The sequence below is a fragment of the Mus caroli genome, unplaced genomic scaffold (assembly GCF_978045245.1).
Source record: "Mus caroli unplaced genomic scaffold, Mus_caroli_1 scaffold_5, whole genome shotgun sequence".
NCBI lineage: Eukaryota > Metazoa > Chordata > Mammalia > Rodentia > Muridae > Mus > Mus caroli.
Window position 1 is genome coordinate 67022820 of NW_028227260.1, and position 19596 is coordinate 67042415.

At 45.3% G+C, this 19596-nt stretch overlaps 1 protein-coding gene across 2 annotated transcripts in view; it reads right to left on the minus strand.

Annotated features, from left to right (window-relative positions):
• The window catches only part of Nhsl2 (NHS like 2), a 243962-nt gene extending 224852 nt beyond the window's left edge, over positions 1-19110 (minus strand). For both annotated transcript variants that reach the window (XM_085838085.1, XM_029473275.2), the window contains exon 1: positions 18674-19110. In XM_085838085.1, coding sequence (XP_085694211.1) covers positions 18674-18953 — 280 coding nt within the window. In that variant the 5' untranslated portion in view covers positions 18954-19110. The remainder of the gene's footprint in view (positions 1-18673) is intronic.
• Between the last annotated feature and the right edge of the window lie 486 nt (positions 19111-19596).

The following is a 19596-nucleotide window of genomic DNA, read 5'->3' on the forward strand; positions in this document are numbered from 1 at the left end:
GCAATCATGTCAGGCAGGTCACCACCAACAGCCTGTAGATCCAGCTCCAAGTATCTATCCACACCTTCTTCTGGCTTCCAAGGGTAACAGCAAAGATGTAACACTCACTCACAGATACACATAGCATTAAAACAGCTTTTGAGAATAAGGTGGCTGTGATTGAGGAAGACAACTGCTGTCAGCCTCTAGCCTGCATATGCACAGATGTGCGAGCAAGAGAACAAGAAAGCTGGAGAAGAGAGAGCGTGGTAGGCTTTCTGTTAGGGTTTCCTCCGTGTACTCAGTGAGCACTTTTATCTGCAGGCACAGACTTTTGCTTTCTTTCCTCTGTTTAACTTTCATAGTCTGATCCAGTTGAGCTCTTCCCCCTGATGCTGCCCTTGGACAACCATCTGTGTGGTCAACTTGGTGTCAGAAAACTGGTGAGTGAGAAGGAAAAAAAATCTACCTGCTCCTTACAGGTTACCTGCTTACTAGAGCAATCGAAAACAAGACAAGAAAAACTTGTCTACCCATTTAAAAAACAAAAACAAAACCAAAAACAAACAAAACAAACAAAAAACCCTCCTGTCTCTCAAACGAAATATATGCTAGTATCAAGGACATGCTTCGTAAGGCCAGGACTCTAAGAGTGGACCTTGTGCACTATGTTCACTTCCAGTGCCGATCCCCCGACAGAATTGTAAGACTGAGTTGCAATAGACCTTAGAGAATCCCCATTCTCTTAGTTTATAGAGAGAGGAGAACAAGAACCCAAGAAAGGAAAGGGACTTACATGGGTACAATGGGTGCTCAAATATTTGTTGTGAGAATGAAATACTCTTGACCCATGTGTTTGAGGGGTAAGAGGTTTTATTTATTTGTTTATTTATTTTTCAGGGTTGTTTGGTTTGTTTTGTTTTTTGTTTTGGGGTGTGTGTGTGTGTTGTTGTTTTTTGTTTGTTTTTTAAGAGAAGGTTTCTCTGTATAGCCCTGGATGTCCTGGAACTTGCTCAATAGATCAGGCTGGCCTCAAACTCACAGATCTGCCTGCTTCTTGTATATGTTTTCTTTTTAAGTTCGCAAATTCTCTTTTGAATTTTGATGCAGTCCAATTTATCTCTTTTTCTTTGGTTGCCCAGTCCAAGGAACTCTTCCTGTTTTTTTTTTAATATGTTTTATAATTACAGTCTTTACACTTACCCCCTTTGCTCATTTTGAGGTAAATTTTGAGCGTGGTATGAGATGAGAAGCCAACTGCCTTCTGCATGTGGACACCCTGCTGCTTCTGCAGTCTTAGGAAGATGGTACTTGACTCTCGTTTTCTTTTCTTTGAGATGAAGTCTTTTGTTTTGTTTTGTTTTGTTTTGTTTTGTTTTTCGAGACAGGGTTTCTCTGTGTAGCCCTGGCTGTCCTGGAACTCACTCTGTAAACCAGGCTGGTCTCGAACTCAGAAATCCACCTGCCTCTGCCTCTGCCTCCCAAGTGCTTGCTGTGCTGCACAGCCTGGGCTGAAATTATCCTTCCTGCTTGTCTCAGCCTGCCAACTAGCTGGGACTCTGGGTGTGCATCACCATGCTTGGCTCCCAAGGTGATTTGGGAATCACTGCTCAAAGCCAAGCCTTCTCAAGCTCAGTTGCACACTCACTCCTTGATGAGCAGCTGTAAAATTTGAGTGCACACATGAGTTTGCCCTCAGACATCATTGTTTTTTATGGAAGCATGCCAGGTGAGTCGAAAGCACACAGCCAAGATCAAAAACGAAAATCGATATCGCTTGCCTGACAGGCAGGGTAAATGAAAAGAAACACATACTTCATTTTATACACTCTGTTAGGTCAAAGATTTTTTTGCCCGTCTTATATACTTGTATCTCTGGCATCTAAAACAGAGCAAATGGTTCTTGGTCCTCACAGCCTTTCCCTTGCCACCATGGGCAAGCCAGTCCCATTCTCTCTGAATCCATTTTTTCCATTTCTCACAGGAGGCCCATATGAGAAAATATATGTAAAGACGCTTCATAAATGAAAACAGTGTGTAAAAAATGCTACTTTTACATAGAAAATCAAGTTTCCTATCAGAAGAGGAAGTCAAGGAAGCAAGGCCCAGGGACTGATGATGCAGGGGCCATGGAGGAGCAATGCTTCCTAGCTTGCTCCCCACTCTTCACTCACCTTGTCTTCTTATACACGCCAGGACCACCTGCCCACGAGTGCCCCCCCCCGTGCCACACCTTCTAATATCAATCACTAATTAAGACAATACCCTGATAGATTTGCCCACAGTCTCTGCAACTCTCAGTCCTTCTGACCCTTGAGCAAATTACTTCCTCTCTTTTGAGACTGTTGACTCACCAACAAGATGGAGATGACAATGGCTGACTCTGTCATGAAACCCTTGAGGATAAAATGGGTTGGCAAGGCACATATTGCTCTTAAACATCAGAATATGAGCCATGCTTTTATTAACAAAGGGCCTTTTCCAATTTAAAAATTGGGGGTTGTTTATGCTAAATAAAAAGATATAAATGTATGTTTAGAAGAGGTGTGCAAAAATAAGATGGGGTACATGGCTCACTGGCACAGCTGTGCAAGAGGCTGAGACAGGAGAATCATAAATGTAAGGATGGCTTGGCCTACACAATGAGTTTAAGAGTAGCTCAAGTACCTTTGTGAGACTCTGTATCAAAGTTTTTAAAAAAGAAATTTTAAATGGCTGAGGGTATCTCACGACTAGAGGATTCACCTAGCATGTGTTCTGCTCTAGGTTCAACCACCAGCACAGTGAAAGGCGGCAGCAGGGGCTGCGGGGAGGCAGCCTAACTGCCACACTCTGGTAACAGTGGGTATTGAGTAAAACTGCATACTGTGGTTGGGTTGGGGGCACGGGCATGGAGGGGACACACAGCCTGGAGGAACCTGGTTCGAGATCTGAGCTTGTAAAAGGTCATACTTGGGGCTAGGGAGATGCTCTGGAGTTAAGAGCACTGAGTGCTCTTCCAGAAGAACTGGGTTGGATTACAATCAGCCACACAGTGGTTTGCAACCACCTGTAACCCTAGTTCTAAGGAGAATCAATGTCCTCCTTTGGTCTCTGCAGGAACCAGGCACAAACACAGTGCACAGACATACACGTGGAAAAAATACCCAAACACAGTAAAAAAAAAAAAAATGAAATGAAATGAAATAAAGGCCACAGCCTGGAAGCCACCATTAACGTGGCAGCTGTATGTCTTATTGCAGGCAAAATAGCAAAGAGCCCATCAATGTCCTCTTGAGTATTGGAGTCCTGTGAGACTCACAGTATTGGTAACTGCAGAAGTTACAAAGGAGCTGCCCTGGTTTGACTGAAAAATGGCCATAGAGGCTCGTATAGTTGAATACTGGGGCCCAGTTAGGGCAACAGGAGTAGGAGGTGTGGTCTTGTTGGTGGAGGTGTATTGAAGGAGGTGGGGGTGGGCTTGAAGCTTCAAAACAAAAAGCCCACACCCAAAACCAAAGTGCCTAGTTTGTTTTGTGTTAACTAAGTGCTCCTCAGCATGGGGCCTGCCCTGGGGTCAAGTTGACACACCCAGCTCCTGGAGAAAACTGACTTTCCCTCTCCCAGCAGGAGGGGTGGGATTTAGTGCCCCCTTCCCTTCTCAGGGCTGGAACTTTGCCTGGTTTGAACCTGTATGGGTCTTGTGCCTGCTGCTGTGTCGCTGTCGCTGTCGCTGTCGCTGTCTCTGTGAGTTCATCCATGCTCCAGTCCTTCTGGGTCTGGCTGCTGCTGCTCCTTAGGAGTCACCCCACCACCTCAGACCCTGACAGACTTTCCACCTCCTCCTCTGCATAGAATCCTGAGCCAGGAGGGGGAGATGGTCCTTGTTTGTTTTTGAGAGAGACAAGGAACAGGAAGTTGGGTAGGTAAGGGGAGCTGGGAGGAGTCGGGGGAGGGGGAAACATGGTCAAAATATATTGTGTGAAAAATATGCTAATAACAAATGGAAAAAGGGAAAGACTTGTGCCACTCTTGGTGTGTTCCATGCTTCCTGTCTGAGGATCGGGACATGAGCTGTGGCTCTAATGTCACGCCTGCCTGCTGCCATACTCCCCACTATGGTGCTAATGGATTCCAATACCTCTAGAACTGTAAGCCCACATAAATCCTCCCCTTTATAAGTTGCCTTGGTCATGGTGTTTTATCACAGCAATTAAAAAGTAACTAATACCTTGTCTAAGAGAAAGTATTCATTGATACAGAGGATTTATTAAGTAGTAAGCCAAAGTTAATAAATAAAAAATAAAATTAAAAACCCATCTCCTAAGCAGCCATTAGTCATTCAACAAACACTTGCATCATCCCTACTTTCCAACTAGATGTTGAAGACAGATGGATGAGTCAGCCACTGTCCTTTTCCTCAAGGATAATATGTAACATTGTAGGCATGAGGTTTTGTTTCCAAAGCTTTTTTTTTTTCCATAGAGGAGTATTTCTGCTCTTCCTGACAGGAAAAATAGAGGCTCGGAACTAAAAGTTACTCCTGTGAGCTGATACCAGGACTCTGCTCCTATCAGAGGCTAAATAAGCAAAGGCAAGCGACTTCACGACCATCACAATGGGGCTTCTTCCTCCCCCAAAAGGTCTGTGGCTCACTACCCACAACCACTTGACTGAAGTCTGGCTCAGGGAGACACTTGGAATTCATCCCCAGCCCTCAGGATCTGAAGGACTCTGCAGCTGCATGCTATGTCCAAGTCCCTACCTCCATCAAGACAAGATTTACCTCCACCAGGGAGAGACTGCTCTCTCTAACTGGCAACTCCTGGCTCATCTGAAGAAAGGAGTTACCAGGGTGCTCTTCCAAGTTCCTACGACTGAGGGTTACATTGCATTCAAGAGGTAGTAAAGGGAAGGAAATAAAAGTGGGGTTCGAGAAAGGTCAATGCATATTGGCAGCCTCTGCGTGGACTATCATCCGGTGGCTGCAAACGTGAATAAAGTGGAGTCAGGGCACAGCAGAGGGAGTCAGAAGGCTGGAAAGAGCTGGCAGGAGCTGAGTGTGGGTCTGGAAGGATGAATAAACGTTCTGGAGAACAAGAGGAAAGAACTATGAAAGCTTTCCCTGCCCCTGTGCCCAGTGCTTTCCAAGCAGGACTTAGCTGTCTGCAGTAACACTGCTTTCTGCACTATCTCCCTGAGAATTAAGACTCCAGAGTTAAAGGCAACTCTTAGGAATTACGTATCAGCAATATCTGGCACAGAGGCCAGCACAGGCTTAGTGTGACGATCGGGGTAGGAATTAGTTTTTGGAGCCAACTCTAAATCACCAGATTAGAGATAAACTGCTTTCTTTTATTAAGGGACAAGAACATGAAAAGGGAAAATATCTCAGCTATGCCCAAACTCAGCCATTTTAAAGACAGTGTCTTGTTATACAGTCCAGGCCTGGTCTGGAACTCTTGATCCTCCTGCTTCAGCCTTCCCAAGTGCTAAGATTGCATGGTAAGTCACCACCACACACGACTCTAAACTCCCACTTTGAAGCCCATTTCAAGAGAAAACAGTCAAGTTTTTAAACCATTGTGAAGGAAGAAATGATAGTGGCATTTTCCCATCCAGTATCTCAAAACAATGTTTTAGTCACAGTTAACAAGTAGCCCTGATTGTTCATTCTAGAGTAGAGCCACAGACAGAGGAATGTCTGCTGCCCTCCTCAAACTGTAGCTGGCACCTGGGCATCTGAGGGATAGCCAGTCTACTACCACCAAATGACTGTGCCTGCAAGGGTGGGCAGCAGTAGAACTGGCAGAAGATCAGGCTAGTTCAATAAGATAGGAGTTGGAGGGGCAAGCCTGGAAACTCCTCAAACGGGGTCTATCTCTGACCAATCTGTGTCCCTTGGTGCTTCAGAGAACCTGGCAGTGTTGTTCTATAGGGAGGGGGGCTCCTGAAAAGGAGTCTCAAATTGTGGCCACAGTTCAGTGAAGTTGGTTGTCCTGTCTGACTGCCATGGAAGAAGGGTACTTTTCTTTAGTTGTAACGGAGAAGACAGCTTTTAAGCTTGGGTCCGCCCAGTTGCTGATCCATTGTTTAATAGTTATATCTAAAGGAATGTCTCCCTAACTTGCCCACCTAGAAGAGGCACTGTTTTTGCCACCCCTCTACCCACAGGGAACACCTATCTGTCACATATGCTAGCAGCCCCTATTGGCACCTGGAATTCCATAAATGTTCCCTGCGACAAAGAGATTCACCACCTGGACCCCTTTCCTCCTCCCTCACTCTTCACATGCCTCAGGTAGTGAGGAAGCCCTGGTCACAAAATACAAAAGCTCTCTGCACACGATTGACACTCGTTCCCTAATTCTACTGTTTTCATTAACTTGGAGTTATAAGGAAAAGATTTCACTGGGCATTTTCACAATGGGGAGTAAATTTATGTAACCTGTTATTCAAAGAGGTAATCTGGCCCAGAATCTGGAACACGGAAAGATTTCACTACCCCCCAAATCCTCACAAAATTAGTTCCCAGTTCTGCTCACTGAGCTGCACTGTTCCCACATCGCAGGAAGGGACCTTTCCTGTCGCACTTTGAGCGGAACAGTGCCTTAAAACCTACTTCTCAACCTTCATAAATAGATTCCTTCCTCTTTTTTAAACTTAAAGTGTGTGGTTTTGCTGGTGAAAATTGAAAATCTTAACTGATGAAAGCACAGAAATTATACATAGAACTAGAGTATCACGAAGTGCTTTGGGATGTGTGTACAGCGCAAGACGCTTATTTTATCTGTGAGTCTGGGCCTGAGTCTCTCTAAACAGCCACCATTTCCTCCTGGTGAACACTTTCGGAATCCTTCTTTCTGCCTTGTCTTCATCCCCAGGGTTTCAGGGATGCTTGAGAGACAAATTGTGGAGGTTCCCTTTATAGCACCTCTTCTCTGATCACAGCTGAGATGAGCATGCTCAAAGTGTCCCCCTCCCCCTTATACCCTCTTTGCCAGTATTTTCCCAGTGACTGTTGACAGAATCAAATAAGTCTTGGAACCCCAAAATAGCTACAGAGGAGGTTCCAAATAGGAAGCCCAAATACAGCCACTAACATCGAAGATGCTGTTGGACCAGGCTTCCTTCTTTCTCTGGGTGGCTGTTGGCCAGGATCCACATTCTAAAAGTATTTCTTAGGTATCATGAAAGAAAGGACAGCTATTCTGTCTTCTAAATTGCATCTGTTGAGCAGGGCTTGGTGATGCATGTCTGTAATCCCAGCAGGTGAAGGTAGGAAGATCAGGAGTTCAAGGTCATCCTCAGATATATATATATATATATATATATATATATATATATATATATATATATATATATAGTTCAAGTTAAGCCTGGGGCTACAGGAGACCCTGTCTCAAAAACAACAACAACAACAACACCCCCAACCAAGCAAAATAAAACATGAAAAAGATAAATCGAATCTGTTCAAGTATATATGGTTTGAAAATACTGAACATGTTTATACAGTTGTTCTATTATGCCATATGATGCAATAACCTATATGCATATGCATAGTCTGGACTACCGAATGAGGAGAGCATGGAGTCAACTGCCTGTTTCTATGCAGAAGCAACCATTTCACTTCAGTTTGTACTTTCAGGCCTGGCCTAATTTGAAGCATGAAACTATAAAGTGAAAATGTCTTTCCTTTTGCCTGGATTCCCAAAAAAAAAAAAAAGTATGCAGAGAAAAACCTTTTCTATTTTGTTGAAAAGTTGATTGAAGGTAGAGACCCAGCCCAGTGTCATAAAATGTGATGCTATGTAGCTATAACATAAAGAAAAACGTTGTCTTCGTTTAAAAATGTTCAAGGATTTGATAACATGACCAAAGCAACATGAGATGAAAGATCTTTTCCTTTGCTATAGCATATACTCTTTTTACTGATGAAGTAATTTTTTTCTAATTATCTTCCTTCACTTATAAAATTAAAAAGTATATTACTCAACTTTGGAGGCATGGCTGTTTGTGATTGATTCATACGTGTGACCATTTTGCCCCCTGTTTTAACCTAAGTTTACATACTTCATGCTTATTATCTATCCACAAATATAATATATAAACCACTATAGTGAAGCACTGGGGATGTAGCTCACTGGCAGCATTAACCATGCACAAAATATCCCCTAGCAGAGCAAAGAAAGAGAAGGAAAAGGAGCAGAAAGAGGAGGAAGATTGTGTGGTCAAACTCTATCATGGTGACATCTATCTTAGCCATCTATAACACAAGTCTTCATCCCCAGCTGTACGGTACAACTATTTGGAAACTTTTAAAACATACTGGTTCCTGAACACTGTTCCCTAGAACTTCTGGTTATAAGTGGGGCATGTCCAAGGAGATGACAGAATTGCCTAGAGGTTTGGGCATCTTGTAGACAATGCCCAAATGTTCAAGGAGTTCCTGTGAACTCAAGGCTGCTTGGCTGTGAGATTGGGAGTTACTCCGGGTAAGCACTGGTGAAAGATAGACCTGTTGAACCTTCAGGCAAACTGCTCAGTATGGTTTGTGAGGAAAAAAACTTCTTCACCCTTAGCCAAGTTGATTCTGCAAAACTAGTGAGCAAAACCAGGACACATGGTCCTCCCCATACCAGGAGACTAGAACAGAGCTAACAAGACACTAGCAAAGGCAGCTACTAGACTGGTGGATCAGAATCTACACTCTGCTGCTGTGTTAATGCCCCTCCAGGGTCCTAGCCAGCTGGGTCTGAGGTCAGCAGGCATCAATCTATACCAATAACTATCCCAAGGCTGCCAGCATTCTCAATAGACAGCCTGCTTCAATTACAAAGGATGCCCCCTACCCTTGATTGGCAGTGAGGTGGTGAACAAGTTCAGTGGGGGAGAATGAAGGAAGGACTGAAAGGGAAGCAAAATCCCGGGGCCGGGAGAGATGAGCTGACAGCCTCAGAAGTGAGAAGCGCTCCTCTGTGCATACATGAGACTTCTCCACAAGTTCTAGAGAAGAATGGCTGTAATTTGGAGCTGTCTAGGAAACGTTTTTCTTATAACAGACTTGACAGGATCTCCATCTAGGAGTTTCAAAAACCTTCAAAGCAGTCAGACATGGTGGCAAATGGGTGTAATTCCAGCACTCATGTGGCAGAGGCAGGAGGACAGAAAGTTTCATGCCAGCCTAGGCAACGTTGTGAGATCCTAGTTCAAAACCAAATAAATAAATAACAACTTCAAAGAATTGTACCTTTCTGGGTAGTATCTGGTGATGGTATGTGTGATTGTGGGCTGTGCACCAAGCACTTTATACACATTATTAGACCCTGGAAATAACCCCCTGAAATAGGTAGTATTAACCCCATTTTACACATAAAGAACTGTGGCTCAGAACATCAGTCAACTAAGACATATTGGTTCACAGCATGGTTCTTCATAACTGTATACTATTTTGTCACTTCTATCATAGACCTAGCAAAAGTTACATAACCAGTCTACTGTTAGTGAATGTTTCATTTCTTGGGTTAACACAAACAACAAACTATGTAGCTAAGATCCTTCCAAGTCTCCTGGTACAATATCTGATTTTTCTTTAGCATAAGATCCTGAAATGGAATTGCTGGGTAAAACAAGGAACATCATAAATAACAAAAGCTATCTGGCTAGTAGCTCTGGAGTGCTACCTCCTGCAAGGGAAGGGAGCCTCTGAGTTTAGTAACATTAGGAAGCCTCAGTCACCTCACAGCCTCCCAGTTGGGGAGAATAATTTGTTTGGTACTTTGCTTATACTGAGGAACCAGACTATAAATTGTCAGGAGGATAATTACATGGCTCTCAGCAGCAAATGAATCTGCTCAAAGGAAGAGAAAAAAAAAGGAATGGATCTTAAAAACCCATCATTCCCTTGAATCTGTTTTCCAAAGGGAGAGATGCTTTTGTTTAGACTAGGATGTAGTGTGGAGTGCCTGTCTAGCATGAGGTAGGCCCTATATAAGTTCAATTCCCAGCACCAGAAAATAAAAAGGGAAGAAAACTAATTTTCTTGTTTTCCCATAGAGAACATGCTGATCACGCCAAAGAATCTGTGTTCTTTAGAAGAAAAAAAAAGTAATGAAAGATGCAGTCAAACGCCCCAACTCACAGCAAAACTGGCATGAATAATAGATTTCGGTCTCAAGGGCCAGAGACACATAAACAGGTAGACTCTTTTCTTTCTTTTTCTTAGGGTCCCTCCTGCTAGAGACTTTTGGGGCTGGGGGTGGGTACAGGGAGGGAGATACTGTGGCTCTGCCAGGTAACCTCAGCCCTATCTGCCTCAAAAGTACAGCTTCAATTTAACCATATATTTTTGTTTTACCGTCCTAACACTCTAACTCCCTGACCAACAAACAGGATGTAAGGAGTTCCCCCACCCCACCTCTGCTGCTGTGATGGAGCCTTGTGCTCTCTCCTGAATCTCTCCAGCTAATCCTCTCCCCACATCAGCTCCCTCTTACATCCCTATACTAGTTTAGATAACTTCCTGAACTAGAAATCCACATTGTCCTCTTCCCCTGTCACAATAATGCACACTGTCCTTCAGACATAGACATCACATCCTCCTGGACATATCTCTGCACTGAGTCTGCTGTGTCTCTTTCACCTTCCCTGGAGCCTTCATCCATCTACACAGCAGTAGAATCCTTCCTCCCAATGGGCTGGGGACCTGCATTCTACTTCATCTCCACCTACCAGAAACTATCACAGGATGGGCCAACCTAGGCTAGAAAAGAGGAAGGAAGGAATTCATCTCGTCAAGCTACAGTACCTAGTAAAATGCCCTAGGTGCCAAATCCTGACTTAGGAGCTGGAGAAACAGCAGTGAACGCACAGGTATCCGTACCCTCAAAGATCTTACACTATATTGAGGCGCTTATAATTTCCAGAGAGGGGAGCAGTTGGAAGGGTGGAAAGGAAAGATGGAGAGCTGTTTGAGTGCACAAACTTTCCATGTTAAGGGGCTTGGTATCCAGTTGTCTCCTGCATGCCCAGCCCCAACACCCATCACACACAAGCTTTGCTGTAAGCTATTTGTACCAATACGCACTCGTCACACCCAACTGTGGCATTATCAAAGTAGCCTTGTCCATTAGGATGCTGCCATCCTCCGTGCACTATCATTTGCAGCAAAGACATGGAATCAGAGAGCATTATCTTGAGTGAAATAAGCCAAGCACAGAAAGACAATGCGTGCTCTCACTCATACATACAAGGTTTTTTTTTTTAAGTGCTAAATGTAAAGCAGTGATTACCAGGGGGTGGAAATGATGGGGGAGGAGTTCTACAGGGAAACTGGGCAATATACACCAAAATGCAGGCAATTATAAGTATTAAGTTCTAATGTTCTTCAGCACAGAGGGTACACTACAGTTCACAAGAACCCTTTATATGTATTTTTTTTAAATATCCAGGAGAGAGGCTCTTGAAGTATCCAAACACAGACTAAGGATAAAGAGACAGAAACAAAAACTTTGATTTGATCAGTACATGCTAAATACATGTATTAGACTATCACATCATCGTATATAAATATGTACAATTACTATGTACTAATAAATATTTTAAATGGGTAAAGAGATGGAAATATTACCTATCCTAATTTTTATCATTACATATTATACGCATGAACTGAATTGTCACACTCTTATCTAATATTTTTTATATAATAAGGCCAGCAAGATGTCTCAGTGAGTAAAGGCATTTGCCTTACAAACCTGATAATTTGAGTTTAAACCCCAAAACCGACATGGTGGAAAGAGAATACTACCTCCCAAAAGGTGTCCTCTGACCTCCACATAAACATCATACACAGAAACACAATAATAAAGAAAATAAAACTTAAGGTCCCAGGAATATAACTTAGTGATAGACCATTTGCCTATCACTCATGAAGCCATGGGTTCAATCCCCAACTTCACCAAGTTAATTAATGGGTTAATTAAAAGTAAACTGGGGAGATGATAGTTCAGAAGGTAATACCAGGCCAATGAGAGACCCTGTCTCAAAACCTAAACAAAACATCCTAAAATCTCACCAAAATGACTGTCTAAGCATGAGGCTGAACAAGGATGAGACTGATAAACATGCTAACATGAAAGGGGGAAAGCTCAGGAGGCCCCAACCCTAGACAAAAAAACTATAGGAAACTAAGGGATGCTGAGAATGGGAGAAATAGTCTTCCCAGGGAAGAGCACACCAAGTGGTTATCCAATACTAAGTGGTCAGCCCTGAAATCATATATACAAGTAACATTATATAGACTGAGCAGGCTATATTTAGGAATGTGTGTGTGTGTGTGTGTGTGTGTGTATGCATGTAACAACAACTAATGAAAAAAGAGACCATAAATTTGAAAGAGAGCAAGGAGGGGTATATGGGAGTGTTTAGAAGGAGGAAAGGGAAGGGGAAAATTATGTAATTATAAAACTAAATGGTTTTAAAACAAAACAAACAAAAACAAGTGGGAGGATAAAAAGAGAACAACACCCAAGGCTGATCTCTGGCCTCTGTACATGTGTATCCTCACATAATCACACACACACAGAGAGAGAGAGAGAGAGAGAGAGAGAGAGAGAGAGAGAGAGAGAGAGAGAGAGAGAGAGAAATTAAAATAAATAAAAATAAAATAAATTTGCCTTAATGAACTTATGCAAAGAGCTTATTTCTTGTTTGAACCAAGAACATAAGATTTGTCATTCCCAACTAGGAGCAGAAGGAGCAGAACATATCTAGAAGGCTATGCTACCACAGAAGGTTCGTGATGACTCCAGACCCACTAAGCATTGCCTATGTGCTGAATAGCCAACTATTCTTATGTTTGAACATAAAATGTCTCGTGTCTAAAAGTACAAATTAATTTAAAAATTGTTGATAGCATTCTATTGTGTTTGGGTTTAATTGTTACCATGGAGGACTCTGGAAGCCCTAATTCCATTTTTGAGCCCCAAACCAGACTGAGTTGAAGCTGGGGTGTGAGGTGGGGTCTTGATTCTATTTGTTAGCTTTCTTCAGCTTTCAGAAGACTGGTTTTGTTATGTTTTGTTTTGTTTTGGGAGGGGGTTGTTTTTTCAGGGTTTTTTTTTTTTGGTTTGGTTTGGTTTTTTGTTTGGGGGTTTTTAGTTTTGTTTTGTTCTGTGTTTTGTTTTGTTTTGATCTCTTCCACTCCCGGTCCCATGCTGACATAGTGTAGAGCAGAGATGGCCCCCAACCCTACAGACTAGGAGCACTCTGAAGGGAGAGACCCAGTCTACTTGCCTGTCAGTCTCTAGAATCCAGCACAACAGTAAGAACCAAACTTCTGCCTACTTTTCAAAGCTGCAAAGTAATAATTTAAAGAAAAGGTGAATTCTGGCCTCTGAAAGAGTACAGAAGAGCAAAGCCAGCAAGCCTGTTAAGCTACTTACGCACAGCAGGATAAGCAATCCATCCCTGGAAACACGTATGCTAAATGCATTTCTGGCAATCATTTGACTTTCTTTTTCCCCTTAGTTTTTAATAAACATGCTTTTTGAAGTGCCAACTAAGCTCTCTACTGCAGCAACAGAAAATACCCAAGATGTAGCCTCATACTCGTGACAGAACTGCAATTTCCAAAGGTGATTAGCCAGAATAAAGACAACAGAAGGACCAGGAATCAAGACAAAACAAACAAACAAAAAACCCCTGGTAGAAAGGTGAGCTTCAGAATTCAGTGTGTCCGAGGCTAACTACCATTTCCCATCTGAGGATCATTGCTCCAGAGCAAACTTGACTCCAAACTGAAAGGTTTAACAGGGGCGTTCATTGCCTCCCACCTGCTCTCTGTGCCATGCAGGGTTAGGCATCCTTCCTCTCCAGCTCCAGCTTGCGCTACAACCATGGGTTGGGGGCTGTTCTTTAAAGCATCCCTCGGGGAGTAAAAGGGATCGGGAATCATTCCTTACCCTGGACAAATTCCAGCTAAAGAAAATGCCAGAGCAGGGCTTCCCAATGAACTGACTTGGAACACAATGTCATGGCAGAGGTCAGAACACTGGTTTAGAATGTCAGAAGCCCCTTCTGAATCAAAAACTTCTGTCACTGACTTTTTCTGTGACTTGGCCACTGCCACATTGCCACACTGGCAGAATGAATGCATTTGTAGATCACAAACAACAGGAATACAAAAGAGAGAGGAGAGGGAGAAAAATAATCTAGTAAGAAAGTATTTTAATTTAAACATTGATCAATCATTGAGTCATTTCAAAAGACTAATGCTTTATTTGAAGGTTCTACCCTTTTCACATATGTGGAGGCACTAAAATCCTCTTAGTACTCAACCTTCAAACTACAATCTGTCCTGCCTGCAAGATGTGCTGGGGCAATGGTGGCACAGAACTTGTGGGGGAGGCCAACCTCTGGTTGACTGGTCTAATTTGAGGCCCATGCTACTAAGAGTCTTGATTCGTCTGGGTGACTTTGGACAGGTCTTTTCCCCCTTCCTGAGTGAGACTCGGCTGTCAAGTGCTATGATGCCCACAATAGTTTAAAGACTGAGTTTTTAGTTCATATAGTGGGAACAGACTCTTCCGAAGGCAGAGAGGTACAGACAGGGGCAGATGCTACCAAGGCGCCACTCTTCTCCTGAAACCTGATCACCTTCATCTGAGTCAAATGTGAGCCCAGAAGCCATAGCTTAAGTCTTCTGGTCCTCTCCTGGCCTCACATCCTGATGCTTCTGTCACTTTAGCTGTTTGCATGTCTAAAATGGAGAAGATTACATTTCTTGTTTCTAAAGGAGAGGAAATTCTAGTGGACATTTTGGTGTTCAAATTTCCAGAGAAGATGTTTTCAACAAATGAAAATACCATGAAGCAGACCAAGAATTTCATGGTATTTAAAGAGAAAATGGGAAGGGGAGGGAAAAAAATTAAAGAAAGTAGGTTTGTTTCCCACCCCCAAACCCCTTCTGTCAACCCACTGTCCCAAGAACTTCTGCGGATAACAAGCAAGACAAAGACAAAATCAGTCCTGGAAAAGTGTGTCCCAAGTCTCCCAAGATCCCCTAAGCTCCATCTGACTTCAGAGACCATGTCACAGTCTTCTAAGCAAGAACAGTGTAACATCTCATCTCATAGCAAACTCGTGTAGTCAAGAGGTGCAGTCTTCCTGTTTTTTCACCCGATGCGGAGTTATAACATGCTCCAGACTATAATTGCAAGCAAAATAAGCCAGCTGTCCTTTACGGTTTGCAGCCAGGGTTACCACAATGTTGAAATATTGAGAGGCAGAGGTATTTAACAAAGAGGGGGGGGGTTCTGCTGTGGAGCTCACTAACTGCAGTCAAGCCAAAATAATTGCAAAAATTCAATAGAGCATATTTCTCACAGAAAATCCATGGGCTAGTGAGAAACAATAGCTCTCCAGTATTATGAAACATAACTAGAGGGGCTATGGAGATGCCTCTGAAGGTAAAGGTACCTGCCACTGAACCTGATAACTGTAGTTCCATTGCCAGGTCTCATGTGGTAGAAGGAGAGAACCAAATACCACAAGTTGTCTATGACCTCCACATATGCACTGTGGCACCTTCTTCTTCTTCTTCTTCTTCTTCTTCTTCTTCTTCTTCTTCTTCTTCTTCTTCTTCTTCTTCTTCTTCTTCTTCTTCTTCTTCTTCTTCCTCTCTCTCTCTCTCTCTCCCTCTCTCTCTGATATTATGTGCACTCACAATAAATAAAATGTAATAAACTAAACATACCTAGAGCTATATAGTGTTTTACTACCTAGATCTCAAAGGAGATATTATACCCCTAGGCTGATGTCCTGATTGCTTTTGTAATCATCATGTAAGCATCTACAAACATTAAATAGATCTCTGAGGGAGGACTAGGATTGCTTGGATTGACTCAGCACATGGCAGCAGACATGGAGCTATTTCCCACTGGCTTTGACCATAACAACTTTGAGAAGATCACAGAGTAAAGGCCATAGGATGCAACAAAGTGGGTCACATCCAAGGCCATATGTGGGGAGGGGAAAGTGGGACTATTTAGAAGCAAGGTCATGCCTTGGTATGGCAATTGCCATAGGTTCATAGACAAGAGACCTGGTTCAGACCTGAGTGGGCCTTCTTCCCTACCACCCTCATCCCCTGCCCCATGCCAGTTACAAGAGTTTCTAGGGCAGTCTCAAAGGGGCTCAAGTTACCAAAGAGCAGCCTTTGGGGGGAGTGTTGCCAGGCAACCAAGCTAGTCCAGTCCCACCCCTGTAACCTTGACCCGAGACAGTGTAAAGAAGCACGGGTGATCCTTTAGCATCTACTTTCTCCTCTTCTATCCTGTCCTCCCCTGCTGCTTCCCAGAGCCCCAGCCCAGCCTGCATGCTGTGGGTCAGTGTGACTTGTCACTATTCAGTCCTTTAGTGGCAGCCAAGTTGTCCCAGCAGGGAGGCCACAAGCTGCTGGTCTGTCAGCTGTCATTCACTCTGGCCACGTTTCCAAACCTCCCTCCTTCCTAGGTTTCTTTCCCACTAGGATTGGAAGAAACAGCTAGAGGAAGAATATAAGGGTAAGTCCTGTTAGATAGGCAGTCTACAGAGTAAACTGTTAACGGGAAGAGCTGACCCTCAGCAAGACGGTTAGTAAAGGTGTGAGGATGCAGGGAGGAAAGAGTACAAGAAAGAATAAACAAAGAGAACCAGACCTCACAATGTCTGCTTGTTTGTTTACGATCAGAATGTAATATCCAGCCTGCTGGACACCTCGTTGAAGCTTATGCCTCAGCAACAAGGGCGTGCCAGATGGCACTCTGAGTATGCTCCTCACCTCTCTTTGCACTTGGCACTTGTGCCTCATCCCAGCGACTGAAAAGTGCACACTGGGAATCTCAAGAAGAGGCTAGGGCAGCAAACTAGAAAAGCAGCTCTTCTTAGAGACTCACAGAAGGTTTGGTGCGTGCAGTAGTTCTTGGAATGCATTAGGGCCAAGCAACATGAATGTTCTCAAAGGTAAGTGACCACACTAAAGAAAAGAGATAGACCCATTCTCAGCTCTTGCAAACTTCCAAGAGGCTAACTCAATGACACTTATCTTAAGTGTCATTTCCCCCCTTTAACAATATACCTGCAGCATAAAACTCTCTCTTTCTAACCCAATAGATCACTAGAAAGGGTTAGGTCCCCAGGTGACTTAGTGAAGCTATCCCAACACCCCAGCCCATGGGAAGGGCTGTCTGACTCAGCAAACAGAAAGCTATACTTTGGAAAAGCAGAGCTTCCTCCTAGTCCTCAACTTACCCTGCTGAACTCAGTAGGTGGCTCTCGGCAGGCTGTACACCGCGGGCTGTACAGAGATTTGGAAAAGTATTCTCCAAGTCTTATCAAGTTTCTCCTAGACTAATCCTGGTAATCAGTGGGACCCCAGGGAAAGAAAAACAATGACCTTCTTACCCTCTTTGTTAACTGAGAAGGAGCCAGACCCTGGGCCTTGGCTTGCCTGGTCTCCTATCTCCCAGAGGCTTCTGGTTCCATGGCCACATTCCATCTGGCAGTCATCTGTGTCTTCCACCTTCCTTTGCTCAAAGGATTCAGTTTATTTTTCTCTAGTGGTGACCTCTGCCATCTACCTCAAAGGACAGAGACCTTTATGAAGGAAGAGGGGCGCCAGAACCTCTGACTCCTGTCATTTTGTTAGGGGTGGAGTCTGCAAGAAAGAAAGGCTGACCCAGACAATTCTCTCCCAAGGCCTCCCTCAAAAGTCAGCAAGTAGCCATCTTCCGCCTCCTTCTGAAACTTTCTGGCACACTGCTCCCCTGACACCCCTTCCTAGCCTTCCCTAGGTGGCAATTGTCCCTGTTACCTGCCATGCCTCCTCTACTCTCAGCATTTTTAAACATACTCAGCCCCGACCCCATTTAAGAGAAGTCCCACATTCTAAGGGAACGCTGCCTTTCTTTGCAGAAGAGGTCCTCCCTATCCAAAGTGTTGAGATCCAAAGTAGTAAAGAGCCTGAGCTCCCGCCCGCCTCCAGTCTCACAGGTTCCTAGTGTTCAGTAAGGAAACTCCCGGGACCTGGCGTTTCTTGGGCATGGCTGGCAAGCACATTTTTAAGAAAACCGATGACAGTCTCTTTAAATGGTTCTCTCCCGCAAATCTGGGCAGCGGGACCTTAGCGGCTGGGGCGGGGGGTGGGGGGGTATGGAATCCGCTAAGCCCTGGGCAGTCTCCCCTCCCCCTGCCGGCCACTCCCAGCGAGGCAACGCGGAGTGTGCGGGGAGAAGCGGGCGGGAAGGGAGCTCGGAGGCGGCTGGGCGCGGGAAGCCCGTTCGCAGTCCGGCACGAGGTCTCACAAGTCTGGCTGCAGAGGCCCCCGCCGCCCGAGAGGCAGGCGGGCAGCTCGGGCGCGCTTTCCAAAGTGGCCCATCAGGAGAGACGCAGGCAAGGCCATTCGGTTCCCGGAGCCACCGGGACTCTTTGGTCTGCGCCGCCCAGGACCCTACGGATCCCCTCCCTCTCCACCAAGCACTCGAGAGGTGGCGGCAGCCCCCAGACCCAGGGCAGGGGGCCACTCGGGACCGGGCGAGCGGATCCCGGGAGGATCGGACGGCGGGAGGGCGTCCTGGAGGCCGTGTCCCTCGATCTTTGAGGGGCGGCCACGGGCAGACCCAGAGGGACATCCCCAGAGGCGGGTGGGAAAGGGTCGCGGGCGCCTCGCGCCTTTTACCTAGCAATTCTTCATCATCCTCCGGGCCAAGCAGGCGACAGGGAAGGCGGCGGCGGAGCCGGACGGTGCGCCGGTACAGGCTGTCGGTGCGGCGCCCCAGAGCCAGCAGGTGCCCCTCGAGGTCCTCCAGCAGAGCCAGCGAGTGGCCGCAGAGGTCTGCGAGCTGGCGGAGCAGACTGAGCGCGGCCAGGTGGCTCACGTCGCGGAGCTCAGCCAGCGGCTGCTGAGGGTTGCGCGGACACAGACGCTGGGGCACCACAGTGCGCCGGTAGAAAGGCATCCCGGGCGCGGGCGCGGGGACCGGCCCGGTCCGCTAGCCTTGTGGCACTCGGGAATCCTGAGAGGCAGCGGCGGTTCTGGTGGAGCAGGGCCCGGGACGCGGGCGAGCGAGAGGCACGGGCGGCTGGGCGGGCAGGCGGCTTCACAGCCTGCAGCGCCGGCTCCCCGCGGGCTGCACACTCGCAGGAGCCACCAGTCCCTCTGACTCTGCTCCACTGGGCTCCTCCTCCCTGGCTTTCTCCTCCTCCCTCGCTCAGCTCACTCAGCTACTTCGGGATTCCTCCCCACCCCACCCCACCCCCACCATCCCCTTTCTTCTTCTTCTTCTTCTTCTTCTTCTTCTTCTTCTTCTTCTTCTTCTTCTTCTTCTTCTTCTTCTTCTTCTTCTTCCTTTTGCGGTCAAAAATTCGCAGATTAACGCTTGATCCGGGAGAGAAGAAAAGGGGGGGGGGGGGAGAGGAAAGAAGAGTATAAAGAAGCTGAGAGTTAACCAAGGGAAGTCTGTGTGAATGTGTGTTTGTGATGGTTGGTGCGCAAAATGTGCCCGGGTCCTCCTGAGGAGCTTCAGGCCCAGTACCTTAACCCGGGTTAAGGTTGTTTTCTGCTTTGTTTTTTAAACTTAGACTTTCTTTGTAAATACTGAA